At 37.1% G+C, this 16,467-nt stretch overlaps 1 protein-coding gene across 3 annotated transcripts in view; it reads left to right on the forward strand.

The window, feature by feature from the left end:
* The window catches only part of LOC18440072 (uncharacterized), a 28,551-nt gene extending 13,102 nt beyond the window's left edge, over positions 1-15,449 (forward strand). For 2 of the 3 annotated variants that reach the window (XM_011627240.3, XM_011627241.3), the window contains 2 exons: positions 3,916-4,013; positions 14,239-15,449. In XM_011627240.3, the coding sequence (XP_011625542.1) occupies positions 3,916-4,013; positions 14,239-14,771 (631 nt within the window). In that variant the 3' untranslated portion in view covers positions 14,772-15,449. Of the gene's footprint in view, positions 1-3,724; positions 3,774-3,915; positions 4,014-14,238 lie in introns of all 3 variants that reach the window. The other variant, XR_016058205.1, reaches the window with a different exon arrangement.
* The last annotated feature ends 1,018 nt before the right edge of the window (positions 15,450-16,467 follow it).

The raw sequence follows: 16,467 nt of genomic DNA on the forward strand, positions 1-16,467 counted from the left end.
AACTATTAGATGAAAACAGTTTGCAACTTTTGTGCAACTGTACACCCATGTTTCGATCACTAGCATTTTATTTTATTTTGTTTTAAATCAGTGATGTTCATCTTCTTGTGCATATTTGTGTGTATTTGTGTGCTTGCTGATGCGTGCGTGCGCGCGTGCACATGCATATGCACATGCGCAAGTCCAATCCTATTTTTTATTGCTTAAAGAGTCCAAAACCTCTTCTCATGATCTAATATGTATTTGTACCTGTGCAACATAATAGCCTAAGTCATTGGAGGAAAATCATTGCAAAAACTGGATTTTTCAGTGACCTCTCTTGAGCATGCAACTCAAAGAAGATTTCACTGTGCTTCACTAGGTTTAGTTGTATCTTGGGGGTATTCTCGTCATGACCCAATTTGGATTTTTCAAGTTGCTAGTGTAAATTCCTTGAAGATTGTGAGAGCATTTCGTGCCTCTTAAGTCCATTTTTTTTTGGGTAAGTCAGTGGGGCAGAAGGCCCCCTACCCGTTTTCCATTAATAAAATTTAAAAACAAACAGTTCCGTATTTTACAACCCTATAATAGGGCAGTTGCACCAAATCATGAAGTAAAGGAAGGGAAATAAAGTCCAACGGTCGAAAATGCCAAATAGTAGCTCCAAAAATAAAAGAAGCCTTCTTAGCAAGGGCATCGGCTACCATATTGGCCTCACGAAAGATATAGGAATTGACCATACATAATTTGAAAGTTTACTTCGACAATTAGCTGCAATCGTATGTAATCTCCATGGGGCTCGACAACAATCATGAATGGCATTCACAAGTATAGATGAATCGCTTTCTACTTGTAGAGGAAAGCAATTCATCTGAATGGCTAGGCGAATACCTTCCTCAAGGGCATGAAACTCTTCATAATTGTTAGGGGTATATCCAAATAGCTTAGGAAAGGCAGTTATAAAAGCACCATTACTAACACCACCACGACCTGCCAAACCTGGGTTTTGTACAGAAGCACCATCAATATTCAACTTGAAATGCTGGGGTTGAGGGCATGACCATGCCACCAGAGTAATGGATTGAGGTTTTTGCTGACGCCATGTGATTTGGAAGTTATCAATGATTGCTCTTTCTGATAAATGAAAAACCCACTTTTTTGCATTCGTTTGTTGAAGCAAAGGGTCGATTGAGTTTTGACAAAGTTCAAGTTTCTTGCCCCTTTTAGAACTTTAGAATTTTCTAGAAGTGGAGAATTAAGCTCCATTTCAAACCCATATCTTGCTTTTACGGAGAAGTGAGAGCTCTGTTCTCATGATCGGCAGTATTATCTTCTCTGCATGTTGCCTTTGCAAGGGATTTCGTTTTCACCTCGGCTAAGGGGGATATGGAGTTTTGGTCGCAGTTAAGGAGAAGTTGAAGTGTTGGTTGCAGGTTAGGCATACCTCAAGTGGTTAAGGTATACCTTGGGCTGTAATGATAAATCTCGCTTAACATTTGTCTTTGAGGACCCAAATAAAACACATACGGAAGTAAAAAGAACTTTATTGATACATAAAACAAGCTTGATGTCAGACGATAATTAGAAATGATACAAATTATCTTAATTGAGGGTTTCAAGTCAGGATCAATTGATTATGAAGCAATGTATTGTGTTTGCGGACTACTGGGATCTAGGACAAGGGAGGAGGAGTTCGATGACCATTCTATCTTGGAAATTAGAGTACAAAGTTTTTTTGTGCTTGAGTTTAATTTGGGGTGTTTCATGCCTGACAACAAGAAGACCATGATTAAAAATTGTTTGTGGTGCTGCAGTATTAATGTGTTCTATTAGGATTTTGTGTCTATCCTTTTCTAACATTTGTGGATCACTTTGCGATATGCTTGCATCATCTGTAGAAAATGCAGTTCCTTATTTGGTTTTTGACTTTTTTTTTATCATATACGTTGTTGTATAAGAGGCATTTGAATAATGCTCTAGTAACGTGATTCAGGTGTTCTTTAGGTGAACCAATTGCTTAAAAAGCAATCAAACTACAATACTTATTTGTGATTAACCAATGCACCTGAAAATGATTTAGATATCTAATTCCAGATTAAAATTGAAGTGATCTGAATTTCTAAATATTAACTCGAATAATCCTGAATTCGTTCTGATCTAACAGATTTATTCTGAATGAATCATATATTATGTATTTCTCAAGATTTACCTGCATATTCTTGATTTGTCAATGTTACTAAACTACATCTATTCTTGTGAATCAAACCAAATTAGCAAAATCTTTTTTAAAGAGAACCAATTGTCATGTCTCTTGTTAATCATACAAGCAAAGATACATTTGTTGTGATGAAATTGGAGAAGAAATTCTGACTTGCTGGGGAGTGAGCCATGTTATCCAGTGTGGTCAAAGTACAACTGAGGCTCTTGATTATTCCTGTCGATGCTAGTGACTGCTCCCTCGCTTGCAGACCCTCAAAAATTTGAAAGGTCAAAACTACCCTCAATCTTGAAGAAATGACTTAGCTGTACCTGTTTCTTAGAAATAGGCAAAACATTGGTGATGCTATAGAAATTGCTAAAAATCATTATTTTTGATAAAGCTTATAAAGAAGCAATGAACTGACCAAGAATTGAGATAGGCATTACATGATGTTTTGTAACTTGGTAGTTGATATGTTGGTATGGATACTTCTTGCATTTTCCTAATTGAAAACCCAATAGTTTTGCTGATGTATTCTCAAGAATTCGGTCATTTTTTAACCTATTCCATATCATCATCATCATCATCATCAAGGCCTTTTCCCAATTATTTGGGGTCGGCTACGTGAATCATGATTTGACATTCTCCTCTATCAAGGGCCATACCTTTAGTGAGGCCATACCTTCAGTGAGGTCATAAGTCCCCATGTCTTTTATCAAAACTTCCAACCACGTCCTTTTGGGCCTACCCTTTACTTTTTTTGATCCTTCCTCATGAACTAACTTGCACTTCCTAATAGGTGTTGTACTGGGCCGGTGTTGCATATGACCAGCCCACCTAAATCTACTTTCTCTCATCTTATCGCCTATTGGAGCCACACCTAAGTTCTATCAAATGTATTCATTTCAAATTCTATCCCTTTTTGTCTTGTCACTCATCCATCTCAACTACACTCATCCTATGATTTGTTGTTTCTTGATCACCCAACATTCTGCCCCATAAAAGCTGGTCTCATAGCTGTCCTATTGAACTTGCTCTTCAGCTTCATTGGTATGTTGCGATCACAGAAATCTCCAGTTGCACATCTCCACTTCGCCTACCCAGCTTTCTATGTGCGACATCTTCCTAAATCTCAACATTTTCCTGGATTGTTAACTCTAGATATTGAAAGTGCATTCTTTTTGGTATTTCTTAGCTGTCAATCTTGACTACTTCCTTGTCTCTACTCCTATTATTACTAAATTTGCATTTTGTATATTGTCTTAATCCGGTTAATTTTATAACTTTTAGATTCTAGAGCATCCCTCCAAAGTTCTAACTTTGTGTTGATGTGGCTTTGGGTTTCATTAATCAAAATTATGTCATCCGCAAAAAACATGCACCATGGCACCTCATCTTGTAGGTGCCTAGTTAAGTCGTACATAACTAAGACAGAGGTATGGGCTCAATGCTGAACCTTGATGTAGATCTATTGTCATTGAAAACTCACTTGTCTCTCCACTAGTTGATCGCAAACTAATTAACGCGCTCACCAAGTCGATGCAGTATTAGAAGACCCTTTTCTTTTCCAACTCCCACCAAATCAAATATCGAGGTACTCTATCATAAGCTTTCTCTAGATATATAGGTTTAAACAACATTATCAATTTTTTTGTTGTTTTTGGGAAACTGTTACATTCTCAATTGTTTTTCAGTAAACTTGGTTGTTAATAATATGGAAAACTTCTGAATTGCAGTCCGGCTATCCTTGTCAGCGATATTCTTTGGCAGCATGATGAATATCAGTCACCAAAGGCAGTACAACAACTGTTAAGAAGAACAGAAATTTCACCAAGTGAGTATCCTAGTTTCCATTTTGAAGTATATATTGAAGTTAGTCATTATTAATCATAAGTCAACTTTATTACATTTCTGTTTTTTTGGCTTTGGCTAGATGTTATACTAGGATAACATAGGTAGAATGCATACCATAGAATGGAATTTATTTACCATAATAAATCTACTGGTTGTGGTTTTGCAAACCTTCATGGGCATAAGCTGCAAAAATAGACCCTTTGCTGAGATTACCATTCTTATTTTCTTTGCAACATGACAGTTGCACTTCTTCAAATATTTTTGGTTGGAGTACTAATTTAATGGTTAGTGACAATATCTATATTTTATTTTCTCTACAATTAGGCAATCATTACAATTGCTTACAAAAAGTGTGGTTTCTAAAGATTTTTATGGTGCTGATGATTTGCATATGTGGAGTGTCTGGGACATTTGAAATATGTTGTTCTGCTAACGAAGAAAGTCTCTTGACCTGCACCTGGTGATTTATACATGTCCTATCAGTTATTTTCATATGCTCCCAAGTGCATACACTTATAGAGTTTTTAGGCATTTAAAAATGTCTGGTTGTTCCAAGTTTTGAATAAGTATCTTGAATGAGCATTTCTGGAAATGAATTTGACATGGAGACAACTAGGATTCACCCTCAGGTTAAGACGTTCTAGCTTGCAGGAGAGAGGTCTAAGATTCAAACCTCTCTTGTGCAAACCATGACCTACATAGAAAAGGAAATTGAAATGAGTTGTCATTCCTCGAAGATTTGAATGTCTAACCTAGGTTTCAAAGGGAGTTTCTAGAAATTTTTAGAAACTGTTTAGTGTTGCAGTTTAGTGTTTTGGCGAGGAGAACTAAGCTGGATAGTGTCTCTATCCCTCAGCTTACTATCTGAAGGGGTTATTCTTAATGACTCCACTATAACTGCCGTCACATCCTTTATGGCCTTTGAAGGTGGGCAAAGGATGGGTGTCACATCCCAAGTCTTAACGCCAAAATTCCTGAATGTAACAGTCTATCCTTAAAAAAAAAAAACAAGAACAAAAGCAAAATTTTGTTACTATATGTTGCCTCAAAACAAAATGTTCCATTCAAAAGCTTTTTGTGCAAAGTACATAACATATGTATACAACCTTGATATAACAAAAGTTACAAAAAAAAAGAAAAAAAAGAAAAACGATTTTATTCATGGCTATAAACTTCTCCCAAACCACTCCTGCTGTACATATGAACGATACTGCTGTGACTACTCTGAAAAATTTCATAATTGCTTAATGAGTATGGCTACTCAGTAAGTGGCCATCATTAACCTTACAAATCATGGCTAGAGGTGCAATTATTTCATAAAACAATACACATTAAGCAAAATTTCAGCGTATCGATTTCATTCTACTACATGCCAGTAAATATATTCATTTCTAATCTCCCACATGTCATGTATTCCTTATTGGTCAAATAAAATAGGCATGATACATAGACTAATTGCACGTATTCATATAAGGATCAATTATAATCTAATTGGAGTACTGTTAAAACATTACTGCATTTGAGTATCAGGCATGATCAGCCGGTATTCACAACAACAAAATCACCGTGCATTCACAACAATAAAAATCCTGCAATAGAAGCACCAACCTCAGGTCCCAGGCCTTGGGTCCAAGGTTAGAACTTCTACTATTCCACAGGAAGAAGCACCACCAACGGTTAAATCCATTGCGTAGTGCCTCATATACGCACACAGTCCGCAGCGCGCTTTGGGGCTTTTTGATAGGCATGGGTCTTGCAAGACATGATCCTCTCATGTGCCTTTCTGGCGAGAGAGCGTTATACTACCAAAGGGATCCCAATGAGTAGTGCCATCACATAGATTTTGGGGCACGACCCTTCAAACACATGCACTCCTAACTCTCATCCTAAGATGAAGAGTTAGGGAAAAATCACAGCTGCTGGCACAATATCATATCATATCATAAGAAGGGCATGTCTCCATGCGCCTTTATCTTATCGAAAGCAGGTTACCATGCGCACATTTCTCATCGAAAGCATGTTGCCATGCACACATACCTCATCAAAAACATGCTGCCATGCCCACGTATCTCATCAGAAACATGTTTCCATGCACACATATCTCATTAGAAGGATGTCTCATGTGTAATCACAAGAAACATAACCATGTCTATGCTACACATATAGTCACGAGTGGCATCACTATATTATACTATTATGCATATAAATTAGAAGACATTATTATGTCAATTGCAGGCTATATATCGATGTAGTAGATATCAGGAAACATTAATATCAATTTCTTTTCAAAATATCCTTTAAATCACTTGCATAAACACTTGCACATACCGATTGCGCATAACACTTACACATAACAATTACACATAATGATTGCGCATAACAATTGCGTATAACATTTGCTACTTACTGTATCTAAAATTTATGCAGAAATAAATACAGAAATACGTAAAATTTACAGTAACAGAAATATTACAATTAAATGCGGAAATATCTTTGGGAACACTATAGCAATATTAGGAAAATGAAGCCACTTACAATAACTAACATTTATACTAGAAATATTACAATTAAATACCGACATATCTCTGGCAGTAATATTAGTTTTTCAAATAATGAAGACATGAAGTCACTTACGTATAGAACTTATGGCATCTAAAATTCATAACAGCAAATGAAAACACTACAATTTTATTGAAAGCGATAATACCATTTTTCAGATGACTATTTTTCAGGAAAATGAGGTCACTTACATATAAGTCACTCTGGGAGTTGCTTGAGTAGAACTAGAATCAAAGGTGTTTAGCTAAAGATATGAAAAGAGAGAGAGGTAATGAGTTTCTTAATCAGTGCAAATATTGTTATTTTGAACAGTGCATAACACTTACAGTATTTTTAAGCAGTTACAATATCATATAAGCAGTTACAGTATCGTAATTTTTCATAGAAGCAGTTATAATATCATAATTTTTTTAGTATTACGAATAGTATAATTGAAGCAGTTACAGTTTTAAAAGTTTTAAGTAGTGCAAATACTAACAATATATTTGAAGCAATTACAGTAATAAAGTTTTTAAGCAGTGCATATAATATGCACACAATTAATATGAACATAGACTATAAATTAAACAGTGATGTAATAATGGCTGGCATAATTTATTACCTCACAATAATAATATCATTATAAGGAAACAATGAGGATATTATGAGCATATAATTACAATAATATTATTATGGGAGAGAGTGTAATGAAAATATCATGAGGGGGAGAGAGAAGAGAAATAAACAAACAAAATTAATATACATTGATGGAGAGAGAGGAGAGACTTGCGTAGAAAAAGGAGTGAAATCCTTAATGAGCTCTATTATTAGCCCACGACGGGGGAAAGGGAATGTTTTTAAGGTAAGGGAGGACATTCCTTAACTTGACACTTGTCAAGTCATGTGTCCTCCCTTTGTATTTTCAATTTTTTGTTAATTGTTTTCCTAATGCCACATAACCCCTTATTTTATCTTATGTTGCCACCTTACCTCTTGTTATTAAGTCATGATGCCACGTAGTGCACTAATATCTTTAATTAAATGTTTCCTTAAACAATTCTGTGGAAAAGAATGGTATTGAAAAAGGGTGGTCTCAAGGTGCACTATCAACACCATGGTCCAACACTTAAGTAAATCTTATTTATTATTATTATTATTTTATTTTTTTTAATTTTTTAGTTTTTTATTTTTTATTTTTTTTTTAAATTCCAAAAAATTTGGGTCATTACAATGGGCTCTCCCTTACTCCTATCCTCCAAGATCCTCGTGACATCCTCTTGGGTGGGCGACATCTCCCTAGGTGGCAGTGCAAATGAGTTGGTCTCTGGTCTAAACCGGGCACACAACTCTATGATCAAAGGAAGGTCTAAACGAAAGGTCTTGGGCCTACAAATATCCCATAGGCCTATCCTAACTAATCTCCTCTATCCTAACTAATCTCCTAATCTGAGCTAGGCTTAGAATCTCTACCCTCTCACTGAGGGAGAATAAGTGGCATCTAGTCTCTACTAAATATCCCTGCAAAATAAAAAGAAAATCATTATTTTCAACGCTAAAGCAGCCAGCCCAATTAGCATCTATGTGAACTCCAACATCAGGATGTCCTTGATTGGAGAAAAATACCCCTTTCCTTGGTGCAGACTTGAGATATCTTAATACTCTTTACATGCATCAATGTGTGGTTAATGTGGTGCATGCATAAATTGGCTGACCACACTAACCGCATGAGAGATATCTGGTCGAGTGATTGTGAGGTATGTAAGCTTGCTTGCTATTCATTGATATTGATTAGGATCTTTGAGTAACTCTCCTCTTTCTCCATGAAGTTTATGATTGACTTCTATAAGAGTATTCGCAAGTCTAGATCCCAACATCCTCGTTTGTTGTAATAAGTCCAACACATATTTTTTCTGGGATATGACAATCCCTTTCTTTGATCTTGCGACTTCAATTCCCAAAAAGTACTTTAGGGTTCCTAAATCTTTGATATCCTACACCTTGCTTAAATAAGTTTTAAGATCTTCAACTTGTCACGACAATATCATCAACATATACTATCAGGGCAGTAATTCCAGTAGCATTCTTCTTCACAAATAGTGTATGATCAGCTTGACTCCTGTACAAACCAAATTTCAGTAGTTCCTCACTAAATGTTTTAAACCATGCTCTAGGAGGCTCTTAAAGTCCATATATCGCCTTCTTTAACTTGCAAATCTATCCTGTCTCCCCCTTGATTTGAAAACTAGGAGGCATGGTCACATAGATATCTTCTTGGATGTCTCCATGCAAGAATGCATTCTTAATAGCTGATGGAGTGATCATGATTTATTAGCTACTAGTTAAAGAATGATCCTCACCGTGTTCAACCTTGGCGGCAAGAGTCTTGGTAGTTTATACTTGGAGTCTGAGTGAAACCTTTTGTATCCAATCTTGATTTATACTTTTCAATAGTACTATCAGCTTTGTGCTTTACAATGAATATCCATTGACATCCTATGACCTTCTTCCCTTTAGGAAGGTTGGTGATATCCCATATATTATTTTGCTCAAGTGTCGCATCTCGTCACCCATGCCTTCCATTGAGGTTGTGAAAGGGCTTCTACAACACTGGAAGGTATTCTAATGGAAGATAGAGCAAATATGAAGGCACGATGAGAGGTAGACACAAAATTGTAGGATGTGAAGTTTCCTATTGGATACTGAGTGCAAGAGCATGTACCCTTATGAATAGCAATAGGTAAGTCCAAATTAGGATTCTTTGTGAGGGTAAAAGAGTTGCTTGAGTCCAGGAATAGTTCCTGATCCCGGGTTAGCATTTGAGGTATAGTTGCTTAGAACTTTGTGTTGTACCATTTTCTTCATGTCCTTCCTTGAACGCGCACCATTCCTTTGAGATAAATTATCATATAAACACTTTATTCAAATAAAATTGGTGTGGGAATTGGAAGGGGAACAACTGACGTGATCTCTTCACTAAACTGTATCTTATTCCCCCCCACGCTCCACCCTTGAAGAGCACACTCATGACTTGTAGAGGAGAGTATGGAATAGGTCAAACAAAGTAACATCCACGGAGACATAGCGGACCTTGGTAATAGGATCATAACACTTGTATCCCTTTTGATGAGATGGATACCCCAGAAAATACATTTGGCAGCTTTAGCATTAAGTTTGTCCTTGGACAAAACATACACAATCAAACACCTTGGGGAGTACAGGGGGTGAGTTAGGATGAACAATTTCAGGGGGAGATTTTTCCTCAAGAACATGAGAGGGCATGCGGTTTATTAACAAGGTAGCAGTGAGAATTGCTTCAAACCATAAAAGTTTTGGAACTTTCATTCCCAGTAAAAAAGCTCGGGTGACTTCCAACAAGTGTGTTTTTCTCTCAGCTATGCCATTTTTACTGAGGTATGTATGGACACATTTGGAACTCGGTCCCCTGTTCAAGAAGACAATCTCTTAGTTTCTTTGACCCATACATCCATTGTTAGATTGCAAGACTTTAATTTGTGCCATCATATTTAGTTTTAACCATTTTGTGATAGACTTGGAATAGAATAGAAACTTCATCCTCGTGTTTCATTGGATAGACAATTGTGAATCTAGAACAATCATCCATAAATATAACAAAGAAATGGAATCCGAACACAGATGCAACTGGTGAAGGATCCCACACATCAAAGTGTATAAGTGGGAAAGGAACATCACTTTTTTTTATAGATACTGATAGGAAATGAAGTTCTACAATGTTTTGACAACTTACAAATGTTACATTACAATTGAACTTGACCCAGAGACTCAAATATTTTAGGAAATAAAGCACACAAAGTAAAAGACAATGCATGATGACTAAGTCGGGTGTGCCACAAATACACCCTTTCTTTATTAGCAATTGAAGATGTGCTTGCACCAGTTAAGGCACAATCAGGAGTTCCCAAAAAGTACAACCCTCGATTTTCATGACCACATCTAAATGTCTTCCCCATCATCTAGTCCTGGAATACCTAGTGAGAAGAGAAAAATATACTGCAATTTAGGGTCTTTGTGAGATCACTAACTGACAGGAGGTTACTAGAAAGATTGAGAATATGCATGGTGGATGACAAGTTAATAGGAGAAGTAATTTGTTTAGTTCCCTTTCCCTTGATTGCAATAAGAGAACCATTTGCTATTTTAAGAGATTCATTTCTAGAACATGGGATATAAGACGAGAAAAAAATCAGCCATACCAATCATATGTTCAGTTCCTCCAAAGTGAATAATACGAGGGGTTTCAGAGCTATTTATGGAGATATGATGGGCTGATGCAGATATACTTGATTGTGCAATTTGAGACTTAAAGGAGGCACGGTCTCCAATAGAAGCTCCCTGCTTGAGATCCATGAGCTCTTCTTAAGGAATAGTCACCAACTCTTCTTGAGGTTCAAAGGCTATAGTATCTTTCTGCCCTTGAGTAACTGGAGCAGTACTTTCACTGAATTTTGTTGAATTTACCCTTGAAAAGTTTCGTCTTGGGTGTCCAACCAGATCCCAACATGTTTCCCTCGTGTCGAGTCTTTCTACAGCGGTTGCACTTTAATTTGTCCTACTTATAAGATGTGTGGTTTCTGTGGCCACGTCCACCTCCTCGTCCTTCACCCCGGATCCAAAGTAGTCCACCTCAATTACCACTAGAACTTTTGAAGAAAGCAGATCTTTCAGTTTCACCCATAGACACTGCCATTATCTTGCAGCATGTTTCTTCATGCTGAAGAAAGTCTCAACAAGAACATTTGCCCTAATTGTTTCATCCTTTCCATTATCTCCCCTCAAAATGTAAAAAATCTTCCTTTGTTCCATTCTCTCTCTCTAGTGACAAGTCACCCTATTTAAAATCACTGATTTGCTGTTCCAATTCATAAACCCTTGCAATATTTTTCTTTTAGGAATAGGACTTAGAAACTGCATCCCAGAGGTACTACAGTTTATAAAGGATCGACTCATATTAGGCTGCATAGAAAATAGTATCAAGTTCATAATGGCTATATCTTCAGCCTCACAGTGTGCATATTTAACATCCTTTAGGTTTGGTTTTTCCACATGGCCATCAGTATTACCCAGATTTTTCTTTCCATCCAAAAATAATCTGATTGACCTAGCCCATTTTAAATAGTTGGTGCCATCAAATCTAACTGTGTTGATGTGGGGTCCAGAAGACTCCATATTTGATGCCTGTTGAGACATTCTCTATTGTAGTTAAGATCAGGTTACACCCTCAAATCTTAAGCAACAATTAGGATCAAGTTACACCTTTTGATCTGTTCAAATAAAAGGTTTTACAAATCTGGTTACACTCTAGATCTGATCACACTCCCTTTTTTCCCGAAAAGCATAAAAAAAACAGCACTAATAGTATATAATCCTTAATCCATCCAAAACTGGGTTTTCTAATAAATACTTGATCGCCACCCAGAATCATAAGGAAAAAAGAAAAAAAAAACTCACCTTCATTGACATAGTTGTTGCTAAAGAAAAAATGTTGGGGTTTTAGGTCATGATGACATCATCTATTCCCAAGGATGACATCTGCCCTAAACATAGTTCCTGAGCACCCTTTTGAAGGTCGACCCCTTTTTTTTCTTTCTTTTGGATTTGATACTAAGTTGAATTAAAGTAGAGAAGAAAAAACAGTTAGGATCTCGAGGGCGAAAGAGAGAAAAGAAATAAAGAAGAGGAGAGAGAGAGAAAGAAAGGCGTGAGAGAGAGAGGGATAGAGAGGGAAAGAGAGTGGCCTAGTAGTCTCTCTATACCCCTCTTATTTTTATTAAGTAATAACCTAATTACAATTTATGGACAATACTGCCATTATTTTGAGAAATAAGATATAAGGACTAAACAAAGGATAAATGATAATTCTGCCCATCAAATACAATAAAACTTATTCCTTTTATTTCCTACAGAAAATACCCTTCAACAAGGCAATGATCCGCCAAGAAGATACATGATTGGCCGAGTCCCGGCAAGATCAAAGTGACATACTTAAAACCGGGCATGATCCAAGTAAAATCTGCCAACTTGTCTTAAGACCCTTCGGTAGTGATTAACACTCTGGGGACGAGAGGTATCATCGACAAAAGCAAGGTCAGGAGCGTCCATACATTCTCAAAAAAAAGAAAGAAAGGGAGCATCCATAGCCCCAATTGGACGCCTTAGAAGGGCATATCACATCGATATGGTTGTAGGTCAGACCTGCAAGACATTAAACAGACAATACAAAGAACTAAAATCGTAACCCATTACCAATCTCATCCTCATCTATGATGGAGATCCTCCCATGAAAGGGAGGAGTGAGCTCTGCTTGGGATCCGGCTCGTGGATCTGCAGAGCAAGGTTCTGAGCGGGTATTACTGCCCATTACCAAGATCACCCTCATCTATGACTCTTATCCTTTCAGGTGATCTTTTAGCAGTCCAAATTTGGTGCCTAGCTTAAAATCTGCCCACCCTAAATCCTGGTAGGATTGCTACCAATTTTTTATGAGCTCTGAAAGGTCTTTAACCTCCAACCGCATCAATTGAAAGTCTAAAAGGTTTGGGTCCCCATACAATTGGACATGTATCATTAGTGATTTTATATGGTGTTTGAGTGGGCATAAAGGGTATTGCACTTCCCACTCTGGGGATACAAAAGATCTGTTTAGTTTTTTAGAATTGGGTTTTCTGAGTGGTTGGAATGGGTGAATTGGGCACCATTGAGAGGGATGTATGATGAGCGACAAAACTTGGACATGATCCTGCCACCTCTGCCTTTTCTCGATGCTCTGTATAGTACATTGAAATCTATTTCTCGATGCTTTGTATAGTACATTGAAATCTATTTCTCGATGCTTTGTATAGTACATTGAAATCACCCCCTATGCACCATGGTAAGGCCAAGGTTGATGCCTTATCCAGTTTATTCCAAAATTCCTCTCCTCGATTGTGGGCCTTTTTGGGTCCGTAAACTGCACTTTAGATCCATTTGAAACCTGATGCCACTGCTCTGAAAGAGACTAAAATGGAGAAATCCTCCTTTGTTTTGTATTTTCAACAAGCCAGTTTGGGTTCCATATAACCCATATGCTGCCTGACACACAAGATGAGGGTAAGGTCTCTTTCCTTTCCCATCTCTTTCGAATCTCAGTTAAGGTAGACATTATGATGTTCCGATTTTCGGCTGGCAAAAGTTGTGGTCTATAAGAGTACATGACTACGATCATATGTTGTTTGCAGCATTTTTGCATTTTATTCATTCCTTGAATTCAGAAGGATCCACTTTCATGGTTTTGGAATTGACAGTTTTGATTTATATGAGGTCACTTCTTTCATATGGGCATGTGAATAGTTAAGGTCATGATGAAATAAATTTTATTTTTCAGTTTTTATTTTTGGTTTGTTCAGCGGTAGGAAACGAACTTGAGACTAAGCATTGCTAACCACAACTGCTAATCTGTGCATAATTTATGAAACGTAGCTTGTGCATTAATTCAAGCTACAAATGGCATCATCAACTCCAAATTGTATTGATTCTTTTTTTTACACTGCTGTGCAAATCAATGTATGGAAACTGCTGTGTAACTGCTACTTTTTTCTTGCTATCTCTATGATCCTCACAACCGAGCGTTGTGCCCATGACATTTGTTTCAGGTACAATGACAAGCCAGTGTTCTTCTAAACCACCCACGCAGTCCCTCAAGGAGAAAGAAGCTGCTTATCTGGCTGCTCGTGAACGTATTTTTTCTCTCAAGGAAGATGATGTCGAGCCAAAGGAATTGGTTCCCCCAAAACCAAGGAATGTTCCTGTGGTTGCTCGTAGAATGATTGCTCATGCATTGGGCCAAAGGATGAATCCAGCATCACCTCAAGAGAAGCCTGCCCTTCCCAATGCTGCACAAAGACAGAATAAGGACTTCAGTGAGAGAGAAAAGTATGGGGTTTGTTCTCATGATTGTTCGAGTCAATTCCCAAGCATTATTGAGACGAAGAAGAACAGTAGCAGAATATTGAGTGGTTCAGGTCCTCTGAACCTAACGAGTGAAAACAATAGCAAAGGAGGAGGCATGGATATCTTGGAGCAAACTCAATTAAGAGCAGCTAAAAGATTGTTTGCACAGGCTCTGGGAAAGAAAGAAAGAATTATATCAAGGACAAAAGCGCAACAAGGAGAACGGGTGAACTAATTGGAAACTGGCACTGGATTCTGCATTTTAAGTGAAGGGCGGCTGTTGCGATGGCTGGCAGAGCACCACCACTCTTCCCTCCACTGGAGGATTTGTTACGTCACCCTTCCCTCCCATGGGACGTGTTACATTTGTGATGGGAAGTGATGGTGCTCCTAGAGAGAGAGAGAGAGAGAGTGAGAGAGAGAGAGAGAGAGAGAGCAATTGGATGAATGAGAGGGTGGCCTGCATCGGATGAGCTTCAAGGGTCATGTCTTGTAATAAATGAGGCTAGGGCCAAAAGGTCGGAAGAAGTGTTTCGGCTGTAGGGGAATGGATGCTGTCCGTTGTTTCCCATGTTTGTTTACCCACACTTTTGATATTCTGAACTGAAACATGAGTGGGAATATAGGGTTGTGCATAGTTGGGATTTTTGCTGATGCATGGTTAGGGTAACCAAAACTGGGTTTGAACAGTAGTGTTGAATTCTTAGAAGGTATTCATTCTAGTTCCTTATGTGCAAATTAGTTCCCTTTGCAGTTGTTTGTCAGTACTGTACATGCTTGAGTAGGCAGGTGTTGCTAATGTGGGTGCTCGTTACATTAGAGGGCCATGGGAGGTTCGTCATCTATAGCTTTTAACTAGTGTGATGGCCCTTTTTGGCTTATTTGGATTATTGAAAACAATTATCAGGCGTCACACCAGTTTTGCCGTTTTTTTTATTCTCCCCAACCTAATTTGAAGTTTTTGGCTGATATTTTCCTACCTACGTCTTTCTTTCTCAGTAGTTGCCGTTTTTTTTTTATTATCCCCAACCTAATATGAGGTATCTAATATGAAGTTTTTGGTTGAAATTTTCCTTCCTACGTCTTTCTTTCTCTCCAACGTCTTTATCTCAGCGTTTAAAAATTCGTTGGACTGAGTATCAGTGGTACCGTCTCAGATCTGACATTTAAAAAGTCGTTGGCTTGAGTATCGGTGGCACCGTCTCAAATCTGTTGATAAAAATGGGATTTAAAAAGTCGTTGGTTTGAGTATCGGTGGCACCGTCTCAAATCTGTTGATAAAAATGGGATCCAAATAATTTGTTACAGGTATGTGGAATACTGACAGACGAATGGCGACAGGTATGTAGCGGATTCAAAGATCATCCGGCGCTTCAACTGGTTTCTTTAGTTCTATTTAAAGTGCCCGGCTGTCCCACGGTTTTTCGATGTGGGACCATTGTTGTTGATTTTCTATTGAATGAGACGCTATATTTTGAACGTCTTCTCATATAAGTATGACGCTCTTCATTTCCCAAGTAGGCGTACATAAGGCACATGGTTTAAAAATACAAGAATACATTAGTATAATCTAATATTAATATATCGTTTTTTATTTATCATATTTATGTCATATTAATATATCAATTTTTTTATTAAAATGGATCATTTGGATGTAAGAAGTAATATATTAACATATTATCATTATACATTAATAATACAATTATGTAAGTTAGTAATTAATTATTGGTATTATAAAATATTTAATATGTATAATTTTTTATTACATACGTTTATAATAATATTTTTATATTAGAAGTTATTATAGAACAAAGTTTAAATTTATTTATATTTATATAGTAAAATAATTGTAACCTAATAATTTTAATTTTATAGTATAGAGATTATAAAAATACAAGTGATTTATTACTGGGAAAAGTTTATATAAAGTT

Source organism: Amborella trichopoda, chromosome 6, assembly GCF_054954075.1.
Source record: "Amborella trichopoda isolate Santa Cruz 75 chromosome 6, AtrichopodaSantaCruz75HAP2 v2.0, whole genome shotgun sequence".
NCBI lineage: Eukaryota > Viridiplantae > Streptophyta > Magnoliopsida > Amborellales > Amborellaceae > Amborella > Amborella trichopoda.